Source organism: Pseudopipra pipra, chromosome 7 (genome assembly GCF_036250125.1).
Source record: "Pseudopipra pipra isolate bDixPip1 chromosome 7, bDixPip1.hap1, whole genome shotgun sequence".
In the NCBI taxonomy this organism is placed as follows: Eukaryota; Metazoa; Chordata; class Aves; order Passeriformes; family Pipridae; genus Pseudopipra; species Pseudopipra pipra.
This window is the reverse complement of record NC_087555.1, coordinates 34,134,034-34,161,633: the sequence shown is the minus strand read 5'-3', so window position 1 is coordinate 34,161,633 and position 27,600 is coordinate 34,134,034. Positions and strand designations below refer to the sequence as shown.

Here is a 27,600-nt window from a genome sequence, read left to right as displayed (position 1 = left end):
CTTTATGCCATTTGCCAAGCTTAATGCTGCATGGCATGAAGTGCCCTTTTTCTGCCCTTGTTTTGCTCAGACTGGAGGAGTGTGATGCCTTCTGCCAGCTGGAATCTGGGAGGGGGAAAAGGTTATTTTTTGCATCTTTAAAAAAAAATGAACCAGGCCTAAGCAAAGTTAGGAACAGCCTTGACTTCAGCTCAATGCAAAACAAGAGGCTGTTTTCAAATTTTGCAGGTTCACTCCAGGACTCCAGCTAAGTGAAGTCAAGGCAGGGTTTGTAATGCACAATTTAATCAGTGAATTTGTAAATCTCAAAAGGCATGCTTAATTTAATATTGTTTCTAATGGCTATTGTCTTCATGCTTGCCTGTTTCCCTGGTGTTTTTCCCTTTTGTAATTACTGGAATGGGCATTTCCAGGTGCACTGCATATATTAGCAAGCACTTTCATTTTAGTAATGGGTGAGACACTTTCAGTGTTTATTTCTTCATTGCCCTAATACTTACTTTATTAAAGGTCCTGATTCTTCTAAAGGAGAAAAATAAACATTTACCACTCCTTTCTACCTCATTTACCTCTTCCACAGAAAAAAAAACCAGAAGAGCTAAATTACTTCTTGGCCAGGTTTAAATTATCAGAGAAAAGAAAAACAAAAAAGGGATGCTTGGTCAATCATAAAATGGTTTTGGTTGGAAGGAACCTTCCAAGGCCACATCATTCCAACCCCTCTGCTATGGGTAGGGACACCTTCCACTAGACCAAGCTGCTCTAAGCCCTGTCCAACCTGACCTCAAACACTTAAGACCCATTCTCACCCCTTATGGGGTGTTGAACTTAAAGCCCTTGTTGAACTTAAAGCCATTCTCTTGAGTGTCAGGATTTCACAGCTATTTTAAGCTCTGTTAGGGGCACCTGCAGTGCCCCTTTCCTACACCTCATTACCGTCCCCTAGCAATAGCAGTGTGCAGCCTGGGGACTCGTGGGGTCCAAGCCTTGCCCAGCCACCCCAGACTGCTGCTCAACACTGTGGCTGGATTTCAGCATCTGCTGACAGCCTTCATCCTGCTGCTGAGCAGCATTTTATTATACATGCACAACATCCCTTTGCCACATGCTAGTCTAATTTTCAGATTAGCTGTTTATTAGCATTATTACAAACATGGCTCTTCATCTTCTATAAATGGCAGTGCAGCCACTGTGCTCCTGTGTGAAGCCTGTAAGGAAGCACTTGGTTCACTAAATTACCCTGCAAATGTCAAACTTGCTCTGTAATATTAGCTGTACATCTTACATCCTCTTTATTAGGATTTTGTGTCTTGAGGGTGCCCTGTGGCATATAGATTTTTTAAAATACGAACCAGTGTCATTTCACTGTTTAAAAGAACATTTAATTAAACAGGATTCATTGCTTGTATGGGGCAAGTTAAATGAAAACTAAATAGAAGGCATATGATTACATGTTATTAAGCAGAATGACTGCTCCAGAGACCAAACTCTTTTAACACAACATTGAACTGAACTCATTTCATATGCACAGGTTAACTCTGGCTTGGGAGGGCATCATATTTTGAGAGCAGCAGAATGGTTATGGGCACTAAATGGCTTTTAACAAAATGTGTGTTTCAGAAAGAAACCTTACCTAAGCTGGACTTAAATATGTTAATGACAGAAACCAAAGCTTTGCACTGATTCTAGGTAACCTTTTAAAAATTACTACTTTTATAGTGTTAGATGCAAATGAGAATATCGGTTTTGTTTATTATTTCACTAGCTATAAATTAACAAGGGGCCACAGTGAGTATAAAAAGCAAATTGGAAGTATTTTTTAGGTTTGAGTCATTGGTCACGTCATGGCTTTTTAATGTTCTTTAGGAAAACAAAAGGAATTATAATTAGAACTCCATTACACAAATTCCTATTCCCTACTCCTTTTATGTTAACGCTGTTGGTACAATCGGAATTTTTTTAAGACGAGCACTCACCAAATTTCCTTTCCAGGCATCCTAAGCTCATTTTTGAATGCCTGCTGTTCTCTAATCCCACCCCTAAAACTCACCATGGCTGTGAGCCTACGAAGCCTTTGGCAGTGGTGTAGCACTCGGTGGGCAAAAGTTGCTATTTTTACATGAATTGCAGACACCTCATTGTACTCTTACAGCTCCCAACTACTGCGGTGGTTTCGCCCACCATTTGGAGGAGGGATAAGTGTTTGGGTGTGCATCACTACATGGCCCTGGCTGGGTGCCATAGCCCTCTCTCCCTTTCCTTCTTGCCTGCTGATTTACCTGTTACTAAGGTTAAAACCACAACAGTGACAAGCTCCAGCTCAAGCCCTCTCCAAATCCTCGAAAGGACACCACCTCTATTTTCTCTGCTCGCAAGTGAGCGTGCACAGCTAGAGCTCCAGAGAGGCAGCTCTCAGCATGAGGTTCATGACTGAAAAGCATTAGGTGACTGAGATCTTGTATCTAAGACTGGAGCTATCTGTTTCTTCCAATAAAGTAAGTTAAAATCAGGCTGTTTGGCGTGGTAGCTACTGGTGGGACCAGTGCTGTGTGTTCCCATGTGTGTGCCCTGAGCGCCACTGAGCTGCAGTGAGGACCTCGCAGTGGGAGGATTTGGCTCACAAACCTCCTCAAATCACATGGAGAGCAGAAGGAAAAGGTTTCTCATATGTGAAGCACATGCACTCAGGGGTGAGGCTGCACTGTCTCCCTCCAGTTCGGCTCCCCTGCCCTCTCTCTTGGTACAATCAGCACCAGAGCTGATTCAAAGCACCAGTCACCTCACGCTGCCTGACTGCCCCCAGTTCCAGCAGAAGCTTTATCAATCGCCTGGGCATGAAGGTGCCTAGTGACCAGAATAAACACTTCTGTCCTAAAACTGGTGAGGTTTAACCATTCTCAGAATGTTCTCCATTCTGAGCGGGTGTGGGCAGCTCTGCTTGCTGCCCTCGGCGCTCCTGGCACGGCCCCAGGGCACCTCACTGCCCAGAGCTACAGCCTGAGCCCCTGGGCTCCTCTGAGGGTTTGGGCTGCTGACTGCTGCCTCAGTGCGTGTCCCTGGTTAACAAACAGAGTAACTTTTGCCTGTGCATTAGGCCAGACATGTCCCCCTACCTCTATCTAGGTCAGCAAGAGCCTTGGGAGCACAGAAGTGTACTCTGAAAAAATAAAAAAAAAAAAAAAAAGAGGAAGAGACCTTCCTATTTTTATGTTGTTTTAATTGCTTTTCATGCTTTTCATAACAGCTGAGAGGAAACTCTTCCCTGAGAGTGCCACTTCCCCTCTCACACCTCTTCTGGGAAGACCTGGAATTCTCAGCCTCTCCTGCACTGCAGCCCAGTCACAGCACCAGCTTTGCTGCTCCCGGGGTCCCTCTCAAGCTCATGTCTCTTGTCTTCTCTGTGTGTCTATTTTTTCTCTTCTTTTTTTGCCTGCAAAAGAAACTGAGCTCCTCCATGCATGTTAGTGAAGACATGCTGCCACATATCCATGAAAAACAGAATTATAACAAAAAAATTGAAACAAAAAAAGCAGTCTTAGAGCAACTCTGCCTTCCAAGTGGGAGTGCGGTTGTCCAGAGGTTCAGTTTATAACTTCTGGGCTTTGAAACAGGCTCTTAAGTGGAGACCCTGCACTGTTTTTGTTCATTAACACAATCCACCCTTGGGTCACATCAGTGTGGCTGTGGCTTTGAGGAGAGTTGTAGCCAATACAGTAACGTGCAGGTTTGTAATTAGCAACGTTGGGAGGGCTGCTGTGGGCAGATGGGAGCTGAAAAGGCTGTGCTTGTTGTGAGACAGACTTTTATATGTATTGGCCTGGGAGTCCAAAGCCATGTGTGATGAACGACCTTACACACCGACAAGCCACTTGAACAGTAAACCATGGCATCTGTGTCCCTTTCTTGATACAGGGCAGTCATACCCTCTCTATAAATCATGCCAGAATGAGGTTTCTCTTAGTCATCTGGGTTAACCTTTCCTGCTGTGTGGGTTACCTACCCAAGGGTTTAAATCAGCTGTTCAGTCGGGTGGACTGAGGTTCATCTGCAAGTTAAGAAACTCCAAATTTCTTTAGCCATCGTCCTTTGCCTTCCAGCAGATCCCACTTTCTGCCTTAGGGCAGCTGTCCTCAGGCACAGCCTCTAAACTTCTACAAGGGGAAAAAAAAAAGAGTAGCCAGGAGCTGTAGGACCCAGAAATACTGTAAAGTCTGTGCTGAAAAGCCTCTGTCTTTGGCATACTACAAGATTTTACTTGTTTGGGGTTTTTGCAACCATATTTTCTATCTCCCCATACCATTACCTACTGCCAGACACACGGTGTTACAGCAGCCCATAGGTACCTGAGTACTTACCTCATAGTTTGCCCTCTGCCCTGGCAGTACATCCAACTGAGCAACAGTTCACCTGACCTATTCCAGGAAAGATCCCAGTCTCAGTAATAACTTCTAATGGAAATATTCTGTGTCTGCTCGGTCTCGAGCTTTCTCAGGTTTTGTTTTCCAGAAAACTGTAAATCAGGCACTCTTAGCATCTGCTCTTATGTGGCAATATCCAAGAGTACTTGTTTTTTATACATGCACAGCAAAAAGCCTTTTACTCAGAATTTAAGAGCATTACACTAACGCACCACTGCCTGTGTCTTCCCTGGGATTAAATGCAGGTTGTCAGAGTTCATGCTCCTATGGGCTGTGCAAGCACTGCTTTCAGTGGCCTAGTACTTGCCCTTAGCTTAGATGTCAGTCATTATTAGAAAAAAAGAATGAAATTCCAGAAGAAGAGGTTTAATGTGTCAAATGAGTAGCAGCACTTCTGTGCCGCGATGTCACGTATAGTATCTCCAGTGATGGGTATTTCAGCTTGGACTACAATAAATTCTAAATGGTTGGACTATCATGATTATTTATTTAGTGTTTCTCCAGCCAGGGGACAGTATCCTACACGTCTTATATATACAGGGCCAGCACTTGTGATAGTTTTCCTTAGTATTTTTGCACCTATTTAAGCTCAGGGACCTCATGCGCTGGACACTGGATGTTCCTCCTCAAAATGCTTCTCATCCACTATGTTCTTGTCTTCTCTTGAACCCATGTAAAGGTTTAACATCTGTTCCTCTTCCAGCAGGAGTCCCAGAGGTCACCCAGCTGCCATAGGAAGAGCAACTTCGTTCTCAGGATTTATAGATCTGAGCAACAGCAGCCATGGGGGAGGCAATTGCTGCCAGCCAACTCATCCAAGATCACTGATCCAAATTTGTATCAAATCCTTAGAGTCCTCTTCCCTAAATAATGCCCTGTTCTTCACATAAAAAAAATAAATTTGTTATTTATACAACAGATGTACTTAAAACCACCGACCAAGATGAAGACTCAATTGTGCTAGGTACTATAAAAACAAGCAGTAATCCCCCAGAGAGCTTTTAAAGTAAGGGATTGATAGTTTAGCTTTCCTGGGAAGACCAGTCACAGTGAATCTTTACAATCTATTTCTATGCAGAGCAGAGAAAGTTGTTGGGCTTTCACTCCTTACAGCTCTTGATAGCACACATAAAGCACGAAGCAAGAAAGCTACATGTGACTTTGCAACTCCAGCCTCAGACAGAATGTATGTGCAGATCCTGCAGATACATCCATCGACTCCTAAACTGGAATTTATTCCTGCATTGCTCCTCACTTAAAATACCAGCCCCACAGTGGCAGATGTGATCACAGCAGGCTTCATAGAGGAGCAATTCCTAACCCTTACCATAAAAGCATATTACTGACTTTCTGCTGTTGTACTATCTTCATGGACGTGTCCAAAACCGTCATTGTTAGAGTGGTTCGACTCCCGAGCTTGCCTCGGTGCACTTTGAAGCAGTTTGTCCTAAGCCAGTCATGTTCACTATCCTAATCTGACACGGAGCCTGATGGAAAAATCTGTGATCGATTATAGCAGCAGGACAAAGAGATATGAGAGGAAAGCAATGCAAAAGAACAGATATCAATCACTGGCTCGCGACGAGCCTGAAGAAGGTAGCTGATGGTATTCCTGAATTTGAAGGCAGTGTAGCACATCTTTTTGCTGTTGTAGGTAAACACTCTGAGCTGCAGATTGTTTGTCTTCCAGACAGACCGATTTAGTGTGAAAAGTGGATTTTGAAGTATGGATTATGTTGGAAGGGGACAAAATAAACTATTGGTTTGTTACCTTGAAAACGGTGTAGCATGTAATGGGTGTTCGCAGCAGTTTCACAGATGCTTATTACTCTTCTTTTTAAGCTTCTAAGTGGGTTGGTTTTTTTTTTTAGATTTACATTTTTTAATTGATTGAATGTGAAATATATGATGGAACAAATTTGTATTGAATAAGAAATAGACGCGGTCAACAAACTTTAATGTCGAGTTAGCTTTTTTCTCATTGCTGGAGAAGATCATACTACAAAGCAAATTAAAAATGTGAAGCCAAATCCTGATTGCAATGCAGGCAACAGAAATCTTCTTGTCAGCCTCAATAAAAGCAGGTGTAAGTTTTCAGTATTAGTGCAGTCCATCCAATTCACATGTCTTTCTGTCTTTATCTAATCTAATACATGGTCATGAGATAAATTACAGAAGCGTATGATAAATTGCATTGCTATTAATTTTTGGCAAGATCACCTATACACTGGACAGTAATTCATCTTCTCCGGGATCCATTGTAACACACCAGATCCTTGAAACTGCCTCTAAAATACTGTCATTTCATTTTATTTAAGAAAACAAAGAGATTATAACTGCTGGCAAATATCCTGCTTACCCTCACCAAAATAAATGATACCTCATTGTGACCTCTGTAAAATCATGGTTATAAAAGTATCAAAATGTATTTATAGCATTAAGAGTCCCAAAGGTCCTTATAGTCTGTGTGAGTGGAAAACTATGTACTGAGAGATTTCAAAGTGGGAAAGGATGACATGGTTTTAATTCATTTACTTCTGTGTTCATTGGGTTTTGGTTTTCTTTGCCTCGAGATTTGATATTACAGATAAAATACAGAAAACTGAGTAAGAAATATGTGATATGTTGTAATAATAGTTTCTGGTCCTCAGTTCACCACTCTTGAACAAAGCCCCGTTCTGATTCACACAAGTACCACCTTGGACCCACACACTCATGGATCTCTGCTGAGTACCATTCATATCCAACTGGGAATGGAAAGAGATATATTCCATTAATGTGAAAATACAACTTCTTTTTCCTTACACCCATCAGATCCATCTCTGCATTCGCTTTGGTTCCACCACCAGCATGAGCTGTTGGATGTGCTGGAGGGTGAGTGGGCATTGGGCTTTATCCTGAGCCAATCCCATTGTCCCAGCCCAATGTCCCACCACTCTATACTGCCAAGGAAGAGGTGAAGCTGGTTGCAACTTTGGCTGGAGGCTTGTTAGTGTCTGTGCCCCTGCTCAGTGCCAGCCTGGGAAATTGCTTTCTGCTCCTTGGCATTGTCAGTGACTGCCAACAGTCACCTCCTCCTCACCTCACCATAAATCACAGTGAAATGGTGCCAGGAAACATCCAACAGCTGCTGAATTTCACCCAGGAGATTGCTGCACCTCAGTGGCAAGATAAGTGATTTTGCATATCAAGATTTTAAAGTAATTTGGGGCATTGTGAGATGAAAGACATTGTTGATGTGAAAAGAGAATTATTATATTTACTTCAAAATCCATTCTCCACCCCATGAAAACAGTAGTTAAAAACAGAGCGTGTATTGCAGGATGATGTGAAAACCTGGCCTTGCTGGTGGGAGGGAGTTTTCCCAATGATTTCAGGGAAATGAAGGCTTCATCCTGCACTATTTAGGAGCTGGTGAGGCATAATGGTTAAGTCCAGCTAATTGGATGCACTGCTATAGGCGCTTGAGAAATGTGTTAGACAGATGCATTCAGCTAGATAGATATCCCTTGGTGCAGAGAGCTGAAGTCAATTACAGAGTTAAATTGTGAAAGATTTGACCTGATGTCATTTATATCTCAAGTCATAATTAATGCTTAAAGTTCAACTCTATGGCAATTTTCTTTTAATAACACTTAAAACCTATATAGAGCTGAAAGAATTGCATAGACGTGATGAAGGATGACTTGAGTGGATGCCAGAATTTCAGTGTTAGTAATTAATCCTCAAAACATCTTTGTGGGGCATTTGGAAGCATCATTTCCCTTCAGTTTCTCCTTTGAAGAGAAGCAGGGTGTGCTTAATGCCTCCCCAAAGTCTGTGGCACCTGGAGATAAGGACTGAGGTTTTTTCAGGTGCTAAAACAGTGAACACTTAGCTCAGCCCAGCTCCCATCTTTATGTCCTGATGAATTTTTAAATTTTGCCACAATCTTTAGAAATATGGACAAATAACTTGACAAATAGCCTGGTTTTTTTCCAATTAAAATCTATGCAAATGTAGAACCTAAAGATCTGTCATAAACACAGCTTCTGCCTCAGAGGTTTTTATGTGGATGAAATATGAATCTTACTGAGGGAAGAAACACGCTCTTGGGCTGAGACCTTGTAAACTGGGATTCAGCTCCCTGCAGATTTTTATGGTCAGGTTATAACTGCCCGTAAAGCAGGGGTAAAATGGAAGTGCTGACAAAACTTTTAAACTATAACAGTGGAAATGGCGCCACAATAATTTATAATCTACAGGCAGCTTTGGATTTATTATCACAATGACAAATGCACTGTCATTGTTAATAGGATATTTCCCAGCAAGGACTTCTTGTTATGCAAGCCAGGTTCACTATGTCATGCAGCATGATAGCAATAAAGTCTACAAGAATTTGTAATGAACTTCAATTACTAATAGATTATGGTTAATGGGAAATATGTGCAGTAAAGATATGGGTTTTTATATGCGCCTTCTGGTACTGTACAAGGCAATGATTTATGCTACAATTTCTGTTAACATTCTCCTGTATGAAAAAAAAAAAGCCTAAATTGGTGGAAAGCCACTCCATCCATAACAAATATTTAAGATAATTTTGCACATCATGTAAATGAAGATGTAAAATTAGATATTAATCCATTTCATTTTAGCATTTGTATTTTTATTAAAAATGAAGACTTTGCACTACTGTGTAATGACATTAAAAATCCTATCATGGGCTGCAAGCATGAATTACACCGACGTAGGAATGGCGACAGCAGCCGAGCTGTGAGTGCATTTGTTCAATTTGCTGTTGTAATTAACGGAGCAGGGAGGATATTTTTCTATGTATGATTTAAAGTAACAACCCTGAAGCTGCTCAGGCAGATGTGTTTGATGCAGGGGGATATACACATGAAGTCTGGGCTCCTTTGGAGGGGGTCAGCCTTTTCCTCCCCCGCTGTCACTCTGCCCCAGCCTTCCCGTGTGGCATCGCTCCAAAGCCGTACCTCGCTCATGGACATCGGGCTATTCCCTTCCCTGCACAGCAAACCTCCCACGGGAATTACATTGGGAAATAATCACCTGATGCACCATCAGAGCCACAAGCTCATTCTTACTTATCAGAGGGACACAGGCCTGGGTGTTTGCCTGCTGTTTCAAAGGAGACTTCCTCCTCTTCCTTCTCCTCCCTCCCTCCAGCTTTTTTCTCCTGTACCTGTATTAGAATCTGTATATTCCAGGTTTATGTGCCTATGAAATGAAAAGAAAAATGAATGTCTCCCAATTTGAAAACAAACACTGTTCAGAGCCATCTCTGAGAAATATATAGATGCAACATAAAGGATTGCATTTACCCAGAGTCACATTTCATTGCTAAAACGTGTATTTAGCCAGAAAGGGGCACCCATGCATGAAGAACTTTCAGGATCATTTCTGGGATATTTTTTAATACAGGTATCCTGAAGCCTAACATGTTTCAATCAGTGTTATGCTGATTTAATACCACTGCTCTCAGTGAACCTCTGTATAAAGCCTATAAGTTAGTTTTCTAGGGGTGCAAGTGAGGAAAATGTAGGGTTGGGATTTGCCCTTTTTGCAAGGCATGTAGTGATAGGACAAGAGAAATGGATTCAAACTGACGGAGGACAGGTTTAGATTAGATATTGGGAAGAAATTCTTCATTTTGAGGGTGGTGAGGCCCTGGCACAGGTTGCCCAGAGAAGCTGTTGGTGCCCCATCCCTGTAAGAGTCCAAGGCCAGGTAGGACAGGGCTTGGAACAACCTGGTCTATGGGAAGGTGTCCCTGCCCATGGCAGGGAGGTTGAAACTGGATGATCTTGAAGGTTCCTTCCAACCCAAAACATTCTATGATTTTATGGTTCTATGAAGATCCATCCCATCAGCCCACACATCTACCTGGGGGTTTGCAAAAACCAAGGCTGGTCTGGAGACGTGCTTTTCGAAGCAATTTCTGCTGGCTGAGATAAGGCAGACTTTCTGAGAGGAAAACAATTAATTTGCTGCAGAAAGCACACAGGTAAACTCAAAATTGCCAGGTAAAATCCAGTCCATAAACAAACTGCACTCCCCAATCATGCCGTGGAATAGCAGTGTCTCACTGTACAATTAAGGGTGATTCTCACACGGAAATGTGGTTCTTCACTCTGTTACGAAGTTCTTTGAGAGATTTACAAAATGTCCTACTGTTTTTATGGTAAAATGAGCATAAAATTGTGCTTCCCCACACTCATTTCCTACTAAGTAATATTTACTTCTTGGAAATGTGTGTGTTCCAAATTTAAAATTAAAAATAATTTATCCCTTAAGGGTGCTCTGCTGATTCAGTTTTCCCTTAGTCCCTTAGCAGAAGCAGCAGCATATACAGAACGGAGTTTACAGTATTTTTTTCCCCCAGTTTTTTTAATGAAATTCTCCTCAGAAGCAAAAGAGGGGAAGGAGTTCTCTCATGAATTCACATTGAACATCTTTTGTGTGTGTGTGGTCATATCCTCCTCTCTTCTCTCCATATCAGCTCTGCTGCTCCTCATCTTTCCTGCTGTCTCCTGCATTTTCAGAACAAACCTCCCCCAAAGCCCCTTTTTTCATGTGGGTTATTTTTTAAGTCTGCTAAAAAAAAAAGAAAAACAACAAGATCTGCATGTGCATCTTATTGCTGGGTTTTGTTGTTGGATTTGAGGGGGTTTGTTTTTGTTTGGGCATTTCTGTGGCTCTCAAAGATCTCTCACTCCTGACAGGGTTGATGTGGCAATATTCAGTGGTCACCTCATTTGCAAGCACCATTTAGAAAAGGTCACTGACAGCATAAAAGAGCTACGAAAATAATTGTATCTTTAATTTGTTTTCCATTAGAAATGCATGCAGCAATCTGTTCTAATGAGAGATTTTCTTTCTTTCCTGCTTTGGCATGTGACTGTAGCAGCTTACAGATATACTGAGGTCTTGTAATGCAGGAGTCTGTGCACAGAACTGTGTAAAGTGGTAATAGATCTTGTTCTGTTCAACAGCTGAGAAATATCAAGGAAACATTCTAAAATACACTGGAATTAATATCTGAGCGCTAGGAGAAGTTTGTGTTTCAAATAATTTGCCCCAAAATGAATATAAACAGCTATTAATGCCTAATATGATCTCTTGAAATCACTTCATATCATTAATAATCTATATTTTATCAGATATGTGTGTGCAAAAATAAAACATAATTTCTTGCAGCTAAAGTATTACCTAAAGTAAACCATTTCAACACTGAATCAAATTATTTCAATGGCAAAAATCACACCTGTCTCACGGGACAAATTGAGTATTCAGACTATTAAATCCATTCAAGCGACTTTATTGTATTCCACTATGTATTGTGCCTCATAGAGAGCAAAACAGTTCCTAAAACTATAAAACCATTTAGCAAAACAAATGCATCAACCCCAACAGCCTCACATGGAGCAGGGACTAAGGAGATGAAACACCTTCTTGCTGAACTCCCTATATACTGAACAGATTTACCTGACATGACACCACTGAAAATGAAAAAAATGCTACTGGAACTGGTCAGTTTTGTATCACATTTTATTTTTACATTTTCCTTGTTACAAAGCTCACAGGCCTCCGCTGCCTGTCGAGGGAAATGCTGTGACCAGAAGGTTTGTGTGGTTAATTAAAAATACAAAAAAATAAAAAAAAGTCCTGTGTGACTGTAGCTGCTGATTCCTGACAAATACTTTGCATCAGGGCTCACTACTGAAAGCTACCTCTCCAGGACAGTTGTTACCAACCCTGTCCCTCAACCATCTTCCATTGCTTTCCTCTTGGGTTCCATCAATAAAGAAAAAATCCAGGAAAAAGGAAGCAGTGCCATTAAATGGAGTTGGCTTCGGAGGCAGGAGAAGGCAACCATTGAACATGCAGGTGTGAGGCCACTTTCACAGTAACTGAAGGTATGAGATATCGAAGTCAGAAGCTCAAGAAATCCCATCAAGGAGCCACCCAACAGTTGGTCATTCTGAGCCTCCACTCCTGCTAGCTGCACTGAGAAGCTGTAATTGGCTTGGTCTGTAAGTGATGATGAAACCACATGTAGCTGTGGATTATTTCTTAGGAAATGGTTAGGTTTCTGTAGTGCCTGAGTGGATAGTCTGAGTTATGGCTGATTATACAACATCCGTATGATAAAACACAATTTACTGCCTAGTGAGTTAAACATTCATGGATTAGTGTGGAATTAATCAGCTATTAAAGCTCACTTATAACAAGAGATGTTAATACTGATTTCTTAACAAGCTCCAAAAAATTATATATCAGTGCTGAATTAAGCCATTTAAAAATATTATAAAAAACATACTTCTGTCCTTAACAGTTTGTATCCGACTTTTTCCCTTAGATCAAGAAGCAAGAAGAGGTTAATTCATGGTTCAATCACTATTGCACACAGGTTGTTATTGAAAAGCACCTTCCCATCTCTGTTTTCACTGCATCCAGGCTTTCTTAACTCTTCCATTAACTGACACTTTAGTTCAGGAGGAGCAGTTTTAGAAAACTCCAATGTTTCTGTCAGGAAATCCAGCAACAGCTCCCCATCTTTGTCCCCTTCAATAAAGCAGCTTGTTATGTCCAAGTGGGATGGGAGCTCATAGAGCTGGTACTTCAGCCCTGCTGAATCCAGTATCTTTGGGAAGTCACCAGAGGAAACGTAAGAGCAGAGATCATTCAAAGGGAAGGAAGACCCGTACTTCTTCCACAGTGTTTCCCAGCCACTCTTTCCTAAGAGATGAACCACCAGAAAAATGCTCAGAAGTAAGGAAAAGCATTATTTGAACACATTTTTCATCATCTCTGGTTTTTTAGCAGTTGTCATCACTGCGAGCAGGATCTTTCCAGAGTTAGAGTGTGTTCTGGGGGATGGCGGAGAGGGCTGACTCCCTGCTCCCGTGCCTCAGGTTTGGGGACTGCTGGAGTGGGTGGACACATTATCTACTCTGGAGCTCCAGCACCTCTCCCCAAAGCCCCCAGATGAGGCTGGAGTAGTTCACACCCATGCATGTACCTCTTCTCAAGAGACATTTTACAAAACAAAACCAGCTGGGTGAGTTGAAGAGTCCCGAGTTATGTCTTCACATCTTTATTTTCCCTCAGTCTGGATGTCTGATTCAGTAGTTCTGCTGTAAATCATTTTTAAAAGGATCACCCACAGTGACTGGACAGGATGAAAATAACTTCGCCTAATGAGCAGCTCTTCAAAGTTACAACTATAATTCTCCCTAAGTCCTAAAACCAGTTGCTCCACGGTTTTGCAGTTGCTTTATCTGCAAACAGTTATTTATAGTCAAATAAACAGTTTGGTGTTTAGAAGAGAGGCTACAATATTTTCTTTCACCTGGTGGAAATGGAATGCAGAGCGCTAATTGCAGGAAATTTGCTGGTGTCAGTGTTGTGTGACTCAGTGCCGTCTCTGAGCCGAGCAATTATACAGTACCTGAACGCAGCATTATTATAATGGCCCTCGACAGGCTCAGCATATGGCACTGCTTTTGTTTTCAGGGCGCTGTAAACAGATCCATAGCTCCTGCAACTCGCCTGCTCTCCCGGCAGGGTCGGAGCAGGAGGGATTGCAACTCCACCAAGTGACCCAAGCCCTCTCCTACCAACGACTGGTTTTTAATTAACACAGCCTGATGTGTTTGTGTTGGAGATGACATTTCCTTTTATAAAATGAATTTTGTTCTGCTGATCTTTCAGTACCTCTTTTTGCTTCAGTGCTCGTTTTCATGGCACTTCTTCCTTCCTCTCTATTCTCCTGTTTCCCCCAAGGTTTTCCCTTGCCTTCCTCTCTTCTATTCTGAGCCCTGCTTCTTTCTCACACTTTTTTGTTGGTTCCAGCAACTTCTGCTCCATCAGAAAACATGGAGTTACATTGTCCAAAGAGGACTTCAAATCCTCTTTGTGAACTCAGAACTTTAACAATTTTAATTTTGAATAAGCATGTGTTCCTTCCTTTATTCATGTTTTGTGAATATCCAAATGGACAGATTAAGTAACTGAAAAAGAATTTCAATTAAATATGTGTAGGTAATTAGCAATAGTCTGATATTATGATCTATTCTCATTTAGCCAAAGAACAAGTACAGGGGTTTTTTAAATCATTTAAAATAGTAATTTCTTGTAGTGAACTGCTTGAAAACACTTTGAACCAAAAACATTTTGGATAAAAAATAGTTTGAATAAATGTGGTTCAGAGAATTGTCACTTCATTGTGGACCCTTCATGAACAAAATAAAAAGCAACTTCATCAAATACAGTTTGCAGATGTGGCCAAATTCAATAAGAAATTAAGCTTAAACCTCTGAACAAATAATGCTTAGCATCCCTTTCAAAATTATCAGATGAGACTGTTTACACAACTAAAATTTCCATAGCTTTTAAGGCAAATTAAAGGCTTTCCAGAGTCAAATTGGACTCCACCATTTCAGTACCTCTGGCATAACTTGCTCACAGTATTAAAAGGTCGTTGTTTACTCTGCTCCTGCATTTTCCTGCTGGATTGACCACAGAGCACCTCTACGAGACCTGAAACAGCCTAAGAATGCTGTTTTCTACACAAAAATGATGATATTAAGGAAATGGTCAGTTTGAGAAGAAAATGAACCATATGTGCTGTAACACCTGCTGCATGGCACAGCCGAGCCCCGCCGTGGCCGTTTGCTTAATGCCACAAGTCTCCAGGAGTGAGATAATGCAGCGCCCAGCCTGGAAAGCCTTTTCCAGCAAACAGCAGAGGCTGGAGCAGCTCTTCTGAGTGAAAGCTGCAGGATGGAGCCTCTCTCCTGATGTGGGGCCTCTGCTGTTGTCCACAGCTGGACAGGCTGTAGGATGGAGAAAAGCACAGGGCAAGAGGAAGATGTTTTGTGCCCACAAGGTGGGTTTGGTGGCTCATAACACCGCGGTGTTTATGACTCACACAGGTTTCAGTGGATGTCAGTTCACCTCTATGGCCTGTGCTAAACTCACAGGAACCCCAAAGGTCCTCACAGCTCTTGGCTGACTGGGGAGCACTGGTGGAGCAACTCTCACCTGACACCAGGATAATGAGGAGCTTCGCCTGTGATTCCAGGAGGCTGTGGAAATACCGGACAGTTGCTGGGATATCTTTCACATAGTAGAGCATCTGGAAAAAGCAGAGATGCTTACAGACATGCAGTGCCATCCTGAGTGACTATTAAAACTAGTACCACTGGTAAAATAATCCAAATAGAGGCAATCCTGACAGACGAGCAGCGGGACAACAAGGCACACTGGCAAGATGCCAGGCAGTGGGCTTGCACTGCAGGCTCAGGCTGTCACTGCTGTGCCTGCTCTCTGGCTCTCCCAGGACCAAGCTCATGTTCATTCATTAACCTGAGATAAAGAGATTCGCCTTTCTTTGCAGTGAAGATGGCTTGTAACGGCTTCAGTGAACTTGGAAATACAAAGGCAATTTCATGGAGAGGACAAGGAGCTTTTGAAGACACTAGTTAAAATGTATTTTTAGTTGACTGCCACCCACAGCCTGGTTAATAGGACTACTGTGCTCAAAGCTGCTTTTCATTTTTGCAGTTCACTCATGCTGAAGTACTTCAAATTACTGGGAAGTAAACTCACACCTTTCTTCCCCTTAGAGTGAATAATGAGGTCACATACTTCATGCATACTTTTAACAGCCAAGACTTTGATAGCATTTACTTTGCAGAGACTCTTACCTGGATCATGTGAATGAAGTCCCACTTTTTAGACTTCTTTTCTGCATTCATTCGACTTTCATATTCATCAGCTGTCTCCTCGTGCCAGGTAAACTTTACCTTCCCAAGGTTTGATGTCTGAGCCACACGCTCTGAAATACAGGAGAAGGCAGGACACAGTTATCTCAATTGCAAATATGTGGCTGATTTCCACCCAGAGCTTTAATACATCCAAAAGTCATATTTAGACAGAGAGTTCTGGTACCAGTTTAACACAACACTGGAATATTTAAAACCTTGAGCCCATATGTGACGAGGAGGCTGTGAAGGGCTTTGTAGGATGAAGTCTTAAGAGGGTCTGATGCTTTTCCCTTTGCTGCCTCATTTGGGCTCCTCTGGTTTTTACCTGACTTAAAAAACAAAACAAATACATTCTTCCCCATGACTGGCTCAAGCTGATTTAAAATATATTGGTTGGGATGAACATTTATGAGGCCACAAGCAGCACACTTCACATTGAATAGGAGAAGGACTGATGGTCCCATCACGTAAGTGCCACACAAAACCCACATGGCTGAGCAGAAGCCAGGCTGTGGTGGAGGGTTTTCCCCAAATAAATACAGGAGTTCAAGGATGGATCAAAGAGTGGGTTATTGTGGAGAGAAGCACAATTAAAAGGCTGAGAATGGCAGAGAAAGCAAATGTCTCCTTCTGAGACTGTGTAACTGGGATGGTGGGAGAGGAGAGGAGATTTGCTCTGTAAACAAGGACCTAACTCTTGACATTTTGGCTTCTGCTGTGTTGAAATAATTTTTTAAAAGTGCACAGTTTTGGCCAACTGCTTCAGGTAAAAGGGAAGACAGTGTTTTAAAGCAAAGACTACTATAAGGAGCGATATATGGAGTGTTTTCAGACCTCAATACAATGCACATTAGCAACTGAGGAAAGCAGAAAGCTGGAGTAGTGGATTCAAAGAATAAGTTACACTGAAGGCCTGGCTCATCACTGCATTTCTTTCCTTTTTATGGGAGCAAAACTGAGAGATAATTTCATAATTTAGGGGATGCTGGAATACTAATGTCCATCTGCTGGCATATGGAGCTCATCTCACTGCGTTCCTGCCTGGCACCCAGGATTGCTCCAGGACAAAGCTAGCCTGGATGGAATTCCTGTGCTTCGCTGGAGTTAGCATAAATTTAAAACTTATATGGCCCAAAGGCAGACTGAGCCTTAGCTACAGAACACATGTTCAAAACAACACGATTTGCTAAAACCAGTGCCTTTATACCACTAACGACAATGTTTCTCCTTTTGGGCTCTGACTGGGACACATCCCCCTCAGACAGATGAGAAATGCTCCATCAGTGCTTATCTCCATTCTTCTGTGGCTGGAAAAGGGCCACCTCTTTCAGATGCTGCTGCTGTTACTCTGTTCACTTCCCTTTATCAGTCAATGGCCCCAGCACTTGCAGCTCAGACTTCCTTTGCTGTTTTAAACTCAGGCATCATCCGGCAGCGGTTCATATCCCCACCACCAATAATCTGGTGCAATCTGGTTCCTTTCAGCTGCTGGTCTGTCTGCAAGGAGGAGCTAGGATGACAACTGAATTGCTTGCCAAGGTGGGCCTTTAAAGTCAAAATTTCAGGAAAGGCAAACTCATTATGTGGATTTTCTGCCCAAAGATTCATCTGAAACCATTCTGAAAAGTTTTCCTTAATTTTCTCGTGAGTTCACCCCAGACTGTTGTCTGGTCATGTGCCCCTGACAGGTGCCCTCAAAACTGGGCTGCCTGCAGTTGTGCAATGGCAAGGCAGCTCAGTCCTGGGGCCACCAACACTCCAATTATAGTCACCAGAGGACTTCACCTGGCCGTGGACCAGGAATGAAGGAAAGCCACAGCCCAGCCATGGAGCTTTGAGTAAAGCTTCCATTGTATGTCTCAGCCTAAGAGAAACCTGAGTTTGTCATCACTGCATGTCCCAGCGTGAAGTTTCTCTTGTGAGCTTGGCTTCTACTTCCCTAGGAGAAAGTATTTGGTGAGGCAGAAAACATAACTCCTGAATCCTCAGAGGTGCAGATAATGTTTCTAATTCTCCATAGAAAATCTGAGGCCTCAGAAACCTAATTAATGATACCTACTGGGGACATAATTAATTACCAAATAAGAAAGTTTAAAGAAAGAAATCCAGATGAATATTTCATTTCCAGTTTAGCATAAAACTTAAAATAAGGGCAACATGTTATATTTTTCTTTAACTTCCTTCTGGAAAGAAGTTCATTGAATAGGATAGGACTGTTGGTGGTAGCTGGTGGGACCACTTAGGAAGATTCAGAGCAAATCCAGTCCTACATAGCCCAGATAGGACAGAAATCCTTTGTGCAGGTGCACAAATGTCTCATGAACAGAGCAGATGCTCTGTTGCCCATCCTTCACCATTTCAGCCTGGAGCAATGTAAAAGGTCATGGGATTTTGTATGAACCATCTTTTAAAAGATCAGGTCCACGTAATACAGAGACAGATATAAAGAAATTACATGTTTCTTGGGAGCCTTTGGTGTTTCCAGTCACTCTGAATTCCCACACTGCAGGAAGAAGGGAATTTTTTTTTCCTTTGACTTCCACAAGCTGCTTCATACTGAGAATGCTTCGTTTTTAAGGACTTAAGCAAGAGCAAGAGTTGGAGATTTACAGTGTGGTTTTACAGTCTGGTGTTTACTATGGTTTGGAGCATTTCCAACAACACAGTCTGCTGATGAGATTCATTCATTACTGTCACATCCATTCAGCAGCCCCTCTCTGGGAAGGTGTGCCGTGCTCTGGGCTGCTCACAGCTCGTACTTGTAGCTGGTGTCACCTCCACATAACACCATAATTTCTTGCTAAGGTGAAGCCTAGTAGGTGTTAATCCAGTGATAATCAAACTGTGGGTTGCTATTTAATGCTCACTTCGTAGGGCAATTTGACCAAAGTACCCTTGTTAACACTCAATCCTCTTTGGAAAACGATTTGCTTTTCTTCTTGAGTGTTGCTCAGACCTTTGGGTTGGTGGAAGGAAACAAACTCTAAGCCCCAGAGCACACGGCAAAAGTCTTTCCTGTCAGTCTTGCTTTCCTGTCCATGTTTTCTAATTCAAAGCATGGTAACTAATTTAGTGCACCACTGTGAGGTTTAGCTATTTGTTGGAAACGATTTTTAAGATGTCAGAGAATTACCATGAGACATTAAAATTTTCCCTTTGATGCTGAGGAAGGATCCTGATTCAGTGCAAGTTGAAGGAGAAAAACTTTCTGAAAGGTGGGTATTTTACTCTATTCCCATACAATCACCAATCACTTCCCACCTTGTTTGGCTTTTAAAGTCTGTCTAGCCAAGCATTTGCCATGCAGAGTTCTTGCAGTGTGAGAGACTAAGATTTTAAAAAGAGTGAACATTGTTGAGAAGCAATGATGGAAAAAAAGCATAAAATAGTGAATTTTTTAACTTTTATGAGACATTTCTGACAAGAAAACATTTGAATGTAAGGCCATCCAGCTTTCAACACTTTTTAATGCATTTAGCGTACTTAATGTAAATTTAATTTATTTAATGTAAAAATACCTTTGTACTTGGAGATTTGGTCAGCACTTGGCTCTATCACCTCATTGTTGATGGCGACTCCAGGATATCTGGCTTGTACTTTTGAGAGGATCAGCAGGTCCATCTCACCTAGGGAAGCAGGAGACATGAAATACAAAATGAAAGCAGAGCTCAGGCAAATGTGATCTCCACCACCATCACATCCCCAGTTTTGAAGACTGGTGCCTGCTGGTTTTGTACAGAAGATGTACCACACGGGTACGTGCAGCTGTTTTGTATTTTCAGTAGGTTGCCACTGGAGATTGAGCCCTAGGATTTCAGAAAAATCTAAATATCCATTCCAACTATCTTCATCTCTCCTCTCTGACTGCCAAGGGAAAATCAGCCACAGTCATGCCTGTGGCTTGACCTCATATTTTCTGGGCATGGTCCAACCTCTTGAGAGATATCCTAAATGACTCTGACAGTGCCAGTTCTGATGGTCCCAAGTCACCAGTACACCTGGCAGGATTCCTTAGGAGTCAGTAAGAGCATTTTTAGCCAAGTGCCTCACTGGTTACAAGGTCATGTGGGGGAGGGCAAAGAAAATATGTGTTTACACTGGTATCAGAGACAATATTCATATCTGTTTGTCTTTAGTGTCCCGTGACTTTTCCCAGAAGAATGATGAATAGAGCACATGTTTATCCAAACCCTGTCTACAGAATACCTTGGAGATGACTGTACTTTCTTTTTTTGTGTGTGAGGGATAGTTCTCTCTAAACACTGTTCGTGCCAGCTATAATTATTTGATTGATGGATGCACCAGTAGATCCAACATTTCAAAATTTAAAAATAGCTGCCATATGTCTTGGCATCTCACCCCTTCTGTGTGTAGCAAACTCAGGGAGATGATATTCCTGACTGAGGCACGGGTCCAGGGACAATATCCCGCTGGCTTGCTTAGCTTTCTTCAAACTCACTTCTGCTTATTGTGCTTGGATAGATTTTAGGTGGAAAAAATAATAGAGGAATAAATTAAGGTCAAAAGAGTGAAACAGAGGGTAACTACAGTGAATAATAGAGCCAAGGGTCACGTTACAGGCAAATGTATTGTCCTGAAAGATGTGTTTGTGCTTGCACACAACTCCATGTTACAAAATTCCCTGCAAATACACAAAGTTATGTTCTGAACGGAAGATCACCCAGCGAGCCCTGATGGCCAGACAGGCCCTTGCTGAGGGGCTGTGGAGGGAGAGCCTGCACAGCCTCTGCCCACCCTCATGATTTTCAGTGCCCCTGAACTCTCACCACATTAGCATTAGCTCCATTATAAAAAATATTTGAGGTACAGAAGGAAAATATTCAGCATTAAATTGCTCATTAGTGCCCAGAGGACATAATATATAAAGTGAGGAAGAGTTTCATTTTTTTGGACTCACATGTCTTTCTCAAAGCAACCAGTAATACCAACATTTACATGGCATCAATGGAAGCACGTTCTTTGAGGGAGGGAAATTGAATTTCTGAAGCAGCAGAAATAACTGCAGCTTTGCTATCGCTGCAAACCCTGCATTCTGTTGAAAAATCAGAGCAGAGCCAGTTGTCTGCAGGCTGCCATGATGAAGTTTGAGAACAGACAATTAGCAACAAACTACTGCAGTAGCTTGATTTTTGGTTGCTTTACCAACTTTCTGTAAAATGATTTAGCCATTTGAAAAGGCTGTGCAGGACCTGATAAAACCCCCCCAAAATTTGAATTTTGTATTTCCATATGCAGATAGGTTAGTATATTCCTTTCCACTCTTCCGTGCCAAACCACCCTTGTACTGTCTTTAACCAAAAAAAACCACCCCTTTGATTCATAATTTAATCCACAGCCTTAACTGACTTCAGTCAGCTGTTTTATATGCAAACAAGTGTCCTGAGGCATTTTACAGTCAGATCTGTGGCAGCTTGCATTATCAACAATTTGGCAATTAGGCTATCGGAATTATTTAAACTCTCCAACACAATTACCTTTTAAAGGCTACCACTATGTTCACCATTAAGTTTCTAATTAAACATTTTACGTAACGGGATAGTTTATGGCAAGTTGCTACTTTATAGCTGTGCTGATGGCTTTTATGGTTTTTAAAGGTACAGAGTGCGACGCGCTGGAGTGTGAACTTAATAAAGTAGCGGCTGTGGGCGAAGGCAGGCGCCGTGTACGGGCGGGTGTAATGGGATATGATCCTGCATTAAATGGTTTCCTTGTCTCTAGAGGGGGAAAAGTGGAAAGGAAATGGTTTCCTTCCATGTTCTGTCCCCGTGAAGTGCAGGGCAGATGGGGCCGGGGCAGCAGCTCCATCACCACCCTCCGGCATCGGGCAGGGTTGGCTGCAGGGATCTGGGAGTCAGCTCCCTCCTGACCTCACAAGAACCTGTGATGGGAACAAGCCAGGGAGCAGATGGGTTTTGGTGATTTGGGGATTTTTACATCACAAAGTGAGTTTTGCCTGCATATTATTGATTATCGAATGTCCATCATGCCAAGCTGGACTGTCCCTGGTCAGGGAGTGAAGTACCTCACTGAGTAAAGTGTTCCCATTAAAAATATTAATTTTTTTGGCAGAAGAGTGGTTTCCTTCGTTTGGAGAGCAATGTTCCTGCCCTATCACACTGTCTGTTTTATAACTAATGCCCACCATTTATGCACAATTATTGTATGGAGGAGAGATTGACAAAACTGAGATTAGTCTTTGGCAATGGCATGACTAGAGCACTTAAGCTAAATTAACTCTTCATATAACATTTAAGTGTGGTGACTTAATAGGCAGAGCAGAAAACTTAGGTTATAATTATGGGGGAACTCAAGCAAGAATTTAACAAGAAGAAACCACTTGATCTTACTGGTATTGTTTTTCCACCCAGTGAACTTGAGATAAAATACTTATTTCTTCTGATTTCTATTGGATTTCTTCTGGAGCTTATGTTCAGCTCCAGTGTTCTGGGGACAGCAGATCCAGGAGGTGTTTCTGCATTGACTGTGGTCGGCAAATACGTACAGGCAAAGCAGAGCTCAGCCATGACTGTCACATAGCAATGATGGGGAGTTATCACCTCAATAAATAGTTACAATGCAAGTAAAAATTTAATATTCTGAGAAACCTAAGACATTCTAGCACCTTTTTTTTGTGCGTGTGTGGAGAAACACTAAGGGGGCAATTCAAGCTTCTCTCTGCCCTTCAGGAGTGATGGTCCAAAAGGAGATGTTTTGTGGAGGACATAAAAGAATCAGGGTGGGAAGGCACAAGCTGTTTTCAGATGATATGGTTGCACACCAACTAACACCATTTGTCCCTTGGAGCTGACTTTTCAACAAAAGACTTATTTCCCACTCTACTCATTCTTGCAATTTTTAATCCTCTAATCTTTGGAAAAAAAATAATAAAAACACATCAATATTGAAGTCTGTAGCATACCTGCTCCACCACCAATGCTGAGAACATTGATTGTAGACTTCCCATTTCCAATACTGAAAAACATTATTTATGCATTTTAGTAGAGCTCCCAGTAGAGAGGGCTAAATGCAAGATGTGAAGCACTGGAGATCCCATGAAGACTAAAATTTGCAGGACAAAACCACAATGCAATCTGTGCATGTACAGGCATGCCTGTGAGCGGGCAGGAGGGATCAGATTCAGAACTCTGCTCTTTGGAGATTTACCATTTCCCGCTATTTTGGCGATTTGTAGAGGCTTTTATTATGAGTGCACACATAAGCAGGTACACACCTTCTCTGTGTCTGTGCTCTGAGGAACAGAGCCTTCCCTGGGTCTCGACCAGCAGCTTAAAAACCATTTGCAGAAGTTTTACATTTTGCAAAATGGGGAGGAAGAGAGGAGAGTACAATGTTCTTAAAATCCCTGAGGGAGGCTTTGGCAGAGCCATGAAACCCTGAGCCCTGAAGAGAGCCTCCCCAAAGCCAGGATTCGAAGCTGGCTGCCACCTCCTGAGCCAGCCTGCAAAGCCAGGGGTCCAGCAAAGGACACTGGCAGGCAAAGCAGGAGAACTGTTCAGCCATACCAGAGAGACTCTGAAAAGATTACTTTTAAAAAGCTACTTTCAATCAAATTTAATGTTAGGATGTAGTATCTGTTACTGCGTTTCAGAGCTGATTCGGGGTAAGCTGTATTTGTGTGCGAGGAAACAATGCAGCCTTATCTCCTCCCTGCTAGGCAGGCTCCGTCCCAGAGAGCCGCCATCCAGCCGTGTGCACAAATGGAATCTCCAGCCAAGCCCTATCAGAGACCTACAGATGGGGCAGCTGTCAGGGAGAAGCAATCTGCCTCTTGCAGGCAGCCCCCTGAGCCCAGCCAAGCCCATCACCGTCATGGGACTGTACCCCAGGCTGGCCCTCAGCTCAGTGTGGCCACCTCGGTGTTACCTCGCTATCACATCCGGCAGCTGCCTCTCCATGAACTCCCGCATGCTCTGATGCTCTGTCGACTTCTCCAGGAACAGGCGGAACGACCGGAGGTATCTGTCAGGGTTGGTGAGCAAACTCCTCATGGGGGACGCCATGCTGGGGGTCAGAAGGGTGCAGGACGGAGGGGACAGGTCTCCTTTCAGACCTAGAGAAGGAATAAAAAATGCTGGAGAGGCAAAGTCAGCATGTGCCTGGACTTTGCTCCGCATCCTTGGCCCTGCCACTGCCCCTTTGAAGTGTTACGCAATTTTGCAACACAAGCTGTAAATCAGGTCCAAGCAGCAAAGGGTAATACATCATCTTTAATCTGTGCAGAGGAAGCGCCAGCATTTTTTAACTGTGCTGACACAGGACTCACCCTGTTAAAACCCGGTAAAAGGGTCTTCAGACGGTTCTTAAATAAAAGAAATTTTCCCCTGTTTTGTGAAGGCATGGAGAGGCTCCAAAGGCTGGGTCTGGATTAGAAGAAAGTGCAACACCCATCTCCAGAGATGCTGGCAGATGTCTCTATCTGTATTTTCAGTCTTTTGATGCTCTTAAAGAGAATGCTGATAGTGGGGTGAAAACAATAAAAACCTTACAAATGCACTTTATTTCTCTAGTTCCTCTGAAGATAATGGTACAATTCCCATGGGCTAAGCAGTTAATTCACCGAAGCCACATGAGTTACAGGAATGGATGCTGTGCTAAACCTGGCTTACAGAGAGAGTCAGGAGCAAGGGAGGCAGAGTGTGCTACCAGGAAATGTCAGGCTGTAGCTTGACAAGTGCACAAAGATGCCTTCATCCTCTCTTAAACTGCAGTTTAAGTCCATCACGTCTTGTCCTAACTGGCAAGGAGAAAGAGGAACCCTCTTCCTCCTCGTGGGTCCCTTGCTTAAGGACTGCACCACATTTCCACAGTGTCTCTTACCATCTTACTCTGCCTTTCCTGCAGAGGTCACATCCCAGCCACTTCTCACTATTTTTATTGTTCTCTTTGGACTGTCTCCAGCCAAGCCTCCCACCTGCTGACATTCCCTGGCTCCTGGCACAGCCAGGATGGCTTCCCTGACCTCACTGAGATCCCTTGCCTTCTCTCACCAGCATGACCACTGGAATACAAACCATGGGCTTTTCCCAGACTACTTCTCTTGGCCCTTTGAATTATGGTTCTGGCCTCTGTTGTGCTCAAGTCCCTCCCAGCTGCACATCAAACAACAGTCTTGTCCCTCCTCCAAATCGTGAACAGAAACACAAGTGAGTAGCAAGCTCTGGTTCATACTTGCCATTACCTCCCCTTCTGGCAGTGAACTTCTCACACATTTCCTAACAACGCAACCAGTTCTCCACCCACCCAATATCTGTCTCATCAAGGCCACATCTTCCTCACTTGTTTATGAGGATGTCATACACAATACTGCCAACTCCTTCTCCCCTGTACACCAGCAGAAAGATGGGTTTGGGATTATTTCTTCCTGATATTTCCATGTTTTTTGGCCATCACTTTCTCCTTCCTCCTTGAAGGACAATTTCTAGGGACAGTCACCATGCTGAGCAGCTGCAGTTCTCCAGCTCCCTCTCCTGCCCCCTTTCCAATGACTACATAAGTTGTTTGGCTTTGCCCATTTTCCTTCACTGCTCATGACAAAGGTAATATCCAAGTCATGACATGTTTTGGTTTTGTAGCCCATGAGCCATATCTCCACATGTCCCAAAGGTTCCTGCAGGAAGGATCATGGTGAAGGTTGGTGACGATGCTCCTCCAGCACATGCTGCTACCAGAGCCATAAAATCAATTAACAGCGTCTGATAATTGTGTCCTTGGGGCTCTCCTGAAGACCTCTGGAACAGGACTCAAGGTGTGATCTTCCACCCATATTGTCTCCAAGGCAGACCAGCTTTGGCATGCTCCCTGTTCCCCACTTTCTCAGACAGCAAGGATGCTTTCAAGGCGAAAACCAGCAAAACAGAGCATGTTAAAGAGCAATGATGAGAAAAGCCTGATAAGGAGTAGATGGGAGAGCTTTAAAACCCGTCAGTCTCTGACCAACAACCCCTCCTTGACCCAGATGAGCAGCGCTTGAACTCCCAGCAACCTCTGAATTAACCTGGGAAAATGAAGTATGAATTTTGCCAGAAAGAGTAAGGAAGAAAACTCCTGGATGTATCTCAGGTGAGAACTACTCACTATTAACCCACCCTGAAAGCACAGTGGTGTATTCCTCGTTTACTCATTCTTCTGCTCTGCCCAACTACTCACTTTTTATTTTAACTGCAAAGAGGCTTTGCCATTTGCCACTAATATATTTTACAACATTCAATCTTGAAAAAATATTTTGCAGTTAATAAGAGGAGATTTAGATAATAAACCTTTTTTTCTATGCCTCCCCCTACTTCTCATGATTTAATTTGCTGATGTCCCCTGCTCAGCAGTCTCTAATGAACAGCTGAGATTCATTTTCATGTTAGCTGCAGTTCAAGGAATTTGTCTCGCTTCTTTCATTACGCTTTTGGCTGTTTGAATTTGCCCCATTTATTTGATTCTGTGTTTTGCTCTTTGAATTGCAGCCAGTTAACTTTAAAAAATGAGTCAAGTAAAGGAAGGAAAGGATTGTTTCCGAATTAGGCTGATAGAAACTTTCGGATAATAATATTCACTTGGGCATGTTCTTTTCAGTAACTATCAAATTTACAAGTAGCTCCTTGAGAAGACTGAGAAGTTTTGAAAGCAGACACTGTGTTACCGCTGCGGTTACTTGATCCACCCCGGGTTTGTGCAGGCGAGAGCAGAGTGAAACCTGCTTTAAACTCGCCGTAAAACCCTTTAAACCTTCCCTGTGAAGCCAGAAAACAAGGCGAGCGTGCCTTCAGCTGTAAACTGTTTGCAGTGGGAGTTTGGGCTTGATAGCACGGGATTACGTCTGTCGCTGAACGCCAGCGAAGGAGGGATCCCTCCAAGGGGCTCGATGGAATCTGCTCCGCTGGCACTCGCTCGCAGGCGGTACTTACGTGGAGTGGTCCCTGTCCCTCGGGGCTTTGGGCCCCCGTGGAGTGATGCCACTGGGAGCCTGGGATGCGCTCCCACCTTCTTCTCCAGCCACTTTCCCGGCGGTCGCTGCCGTCCCACCCCCGGGGCTGCGACGTGGCGTCACGGGGGAGGGTTCGCTGCCTGACGAAGGAGAAGGCAGAACTGTAACCTCGTGTGGCGGCAGCTGCCTCTGGAGGCAGAGGGGCAGCTCCGACCCTGCCCGACATCTCCGCTGTCACTCCCTGCATGGTCCCCACTGGCTGTCCCCCAGGACACACCTGGCACGGCCACCAGAACCCTGGGAGCATTCGGACACCGACCCCTATCCCTGTGTTAATTAGAGTACGGATGACAAATGAAGCGCTGCCACGGGTATACAGGAAACGCAGCTCTTGACAGCTTGGAAATAGTTGTCTCAGTGTGCGGCACGCGGCGATGGGCAGCATCATTTGCAG

The 27,600-nt window shown here is 43.1% G+C and overlaps 1 protein-coding gene across 3 annotated transcripts; it reads right to left on the bottom strand.

The window, feature by feature from the left end:
- Positions 1–11,948: 11,948 nt before the first annotated feature.
- Positions 11,949–27,262, bottom strand: LOC135417441 (histamine N-methyltransferase-like). Of its 3 annotated transcripts, none has more exons than XM_064661612.1 (7): positions 27,127–27,244; positions 24,095–24,281; positions 23,130–23,182; positions 19,708–19,815; positions 16,130–16,260; positions 15,465–15,558; positions 11,949–13,157 (listed from the first exon to the last, which is right to left on the bottom strand). In XM_064661612.1, exons 2-7 carry the CDS (start codon positions 24,229–24,231, stop codon positions 12,802–12,804), a joined length of 879 nt encoding a protein of 292 aa, XP_064517682.1. In that variant the 5' UTR covers positions 24,232–24,281; positions 27,127–27,244; the 3' UTR covers positions 11,949–12,801. The 3 variants fall into 3 exon arrangements, with proteins under 3 accessions (XP_064517682.1, XP_064517683.1, XP_064517684.1); XM_064661613.1 differs by lacking the exon at positions 11,949–13,157 and adding an exon at positions 13,366–13,555; XM_064661614.1 differs by lacking the exon at positions 11,949–13,157 and having other exon boundaries at positions 14,965–15,558; positions 27,127–27,262.
- Positions 27,263–27,600: the final 338 nt, after the last annotated feature.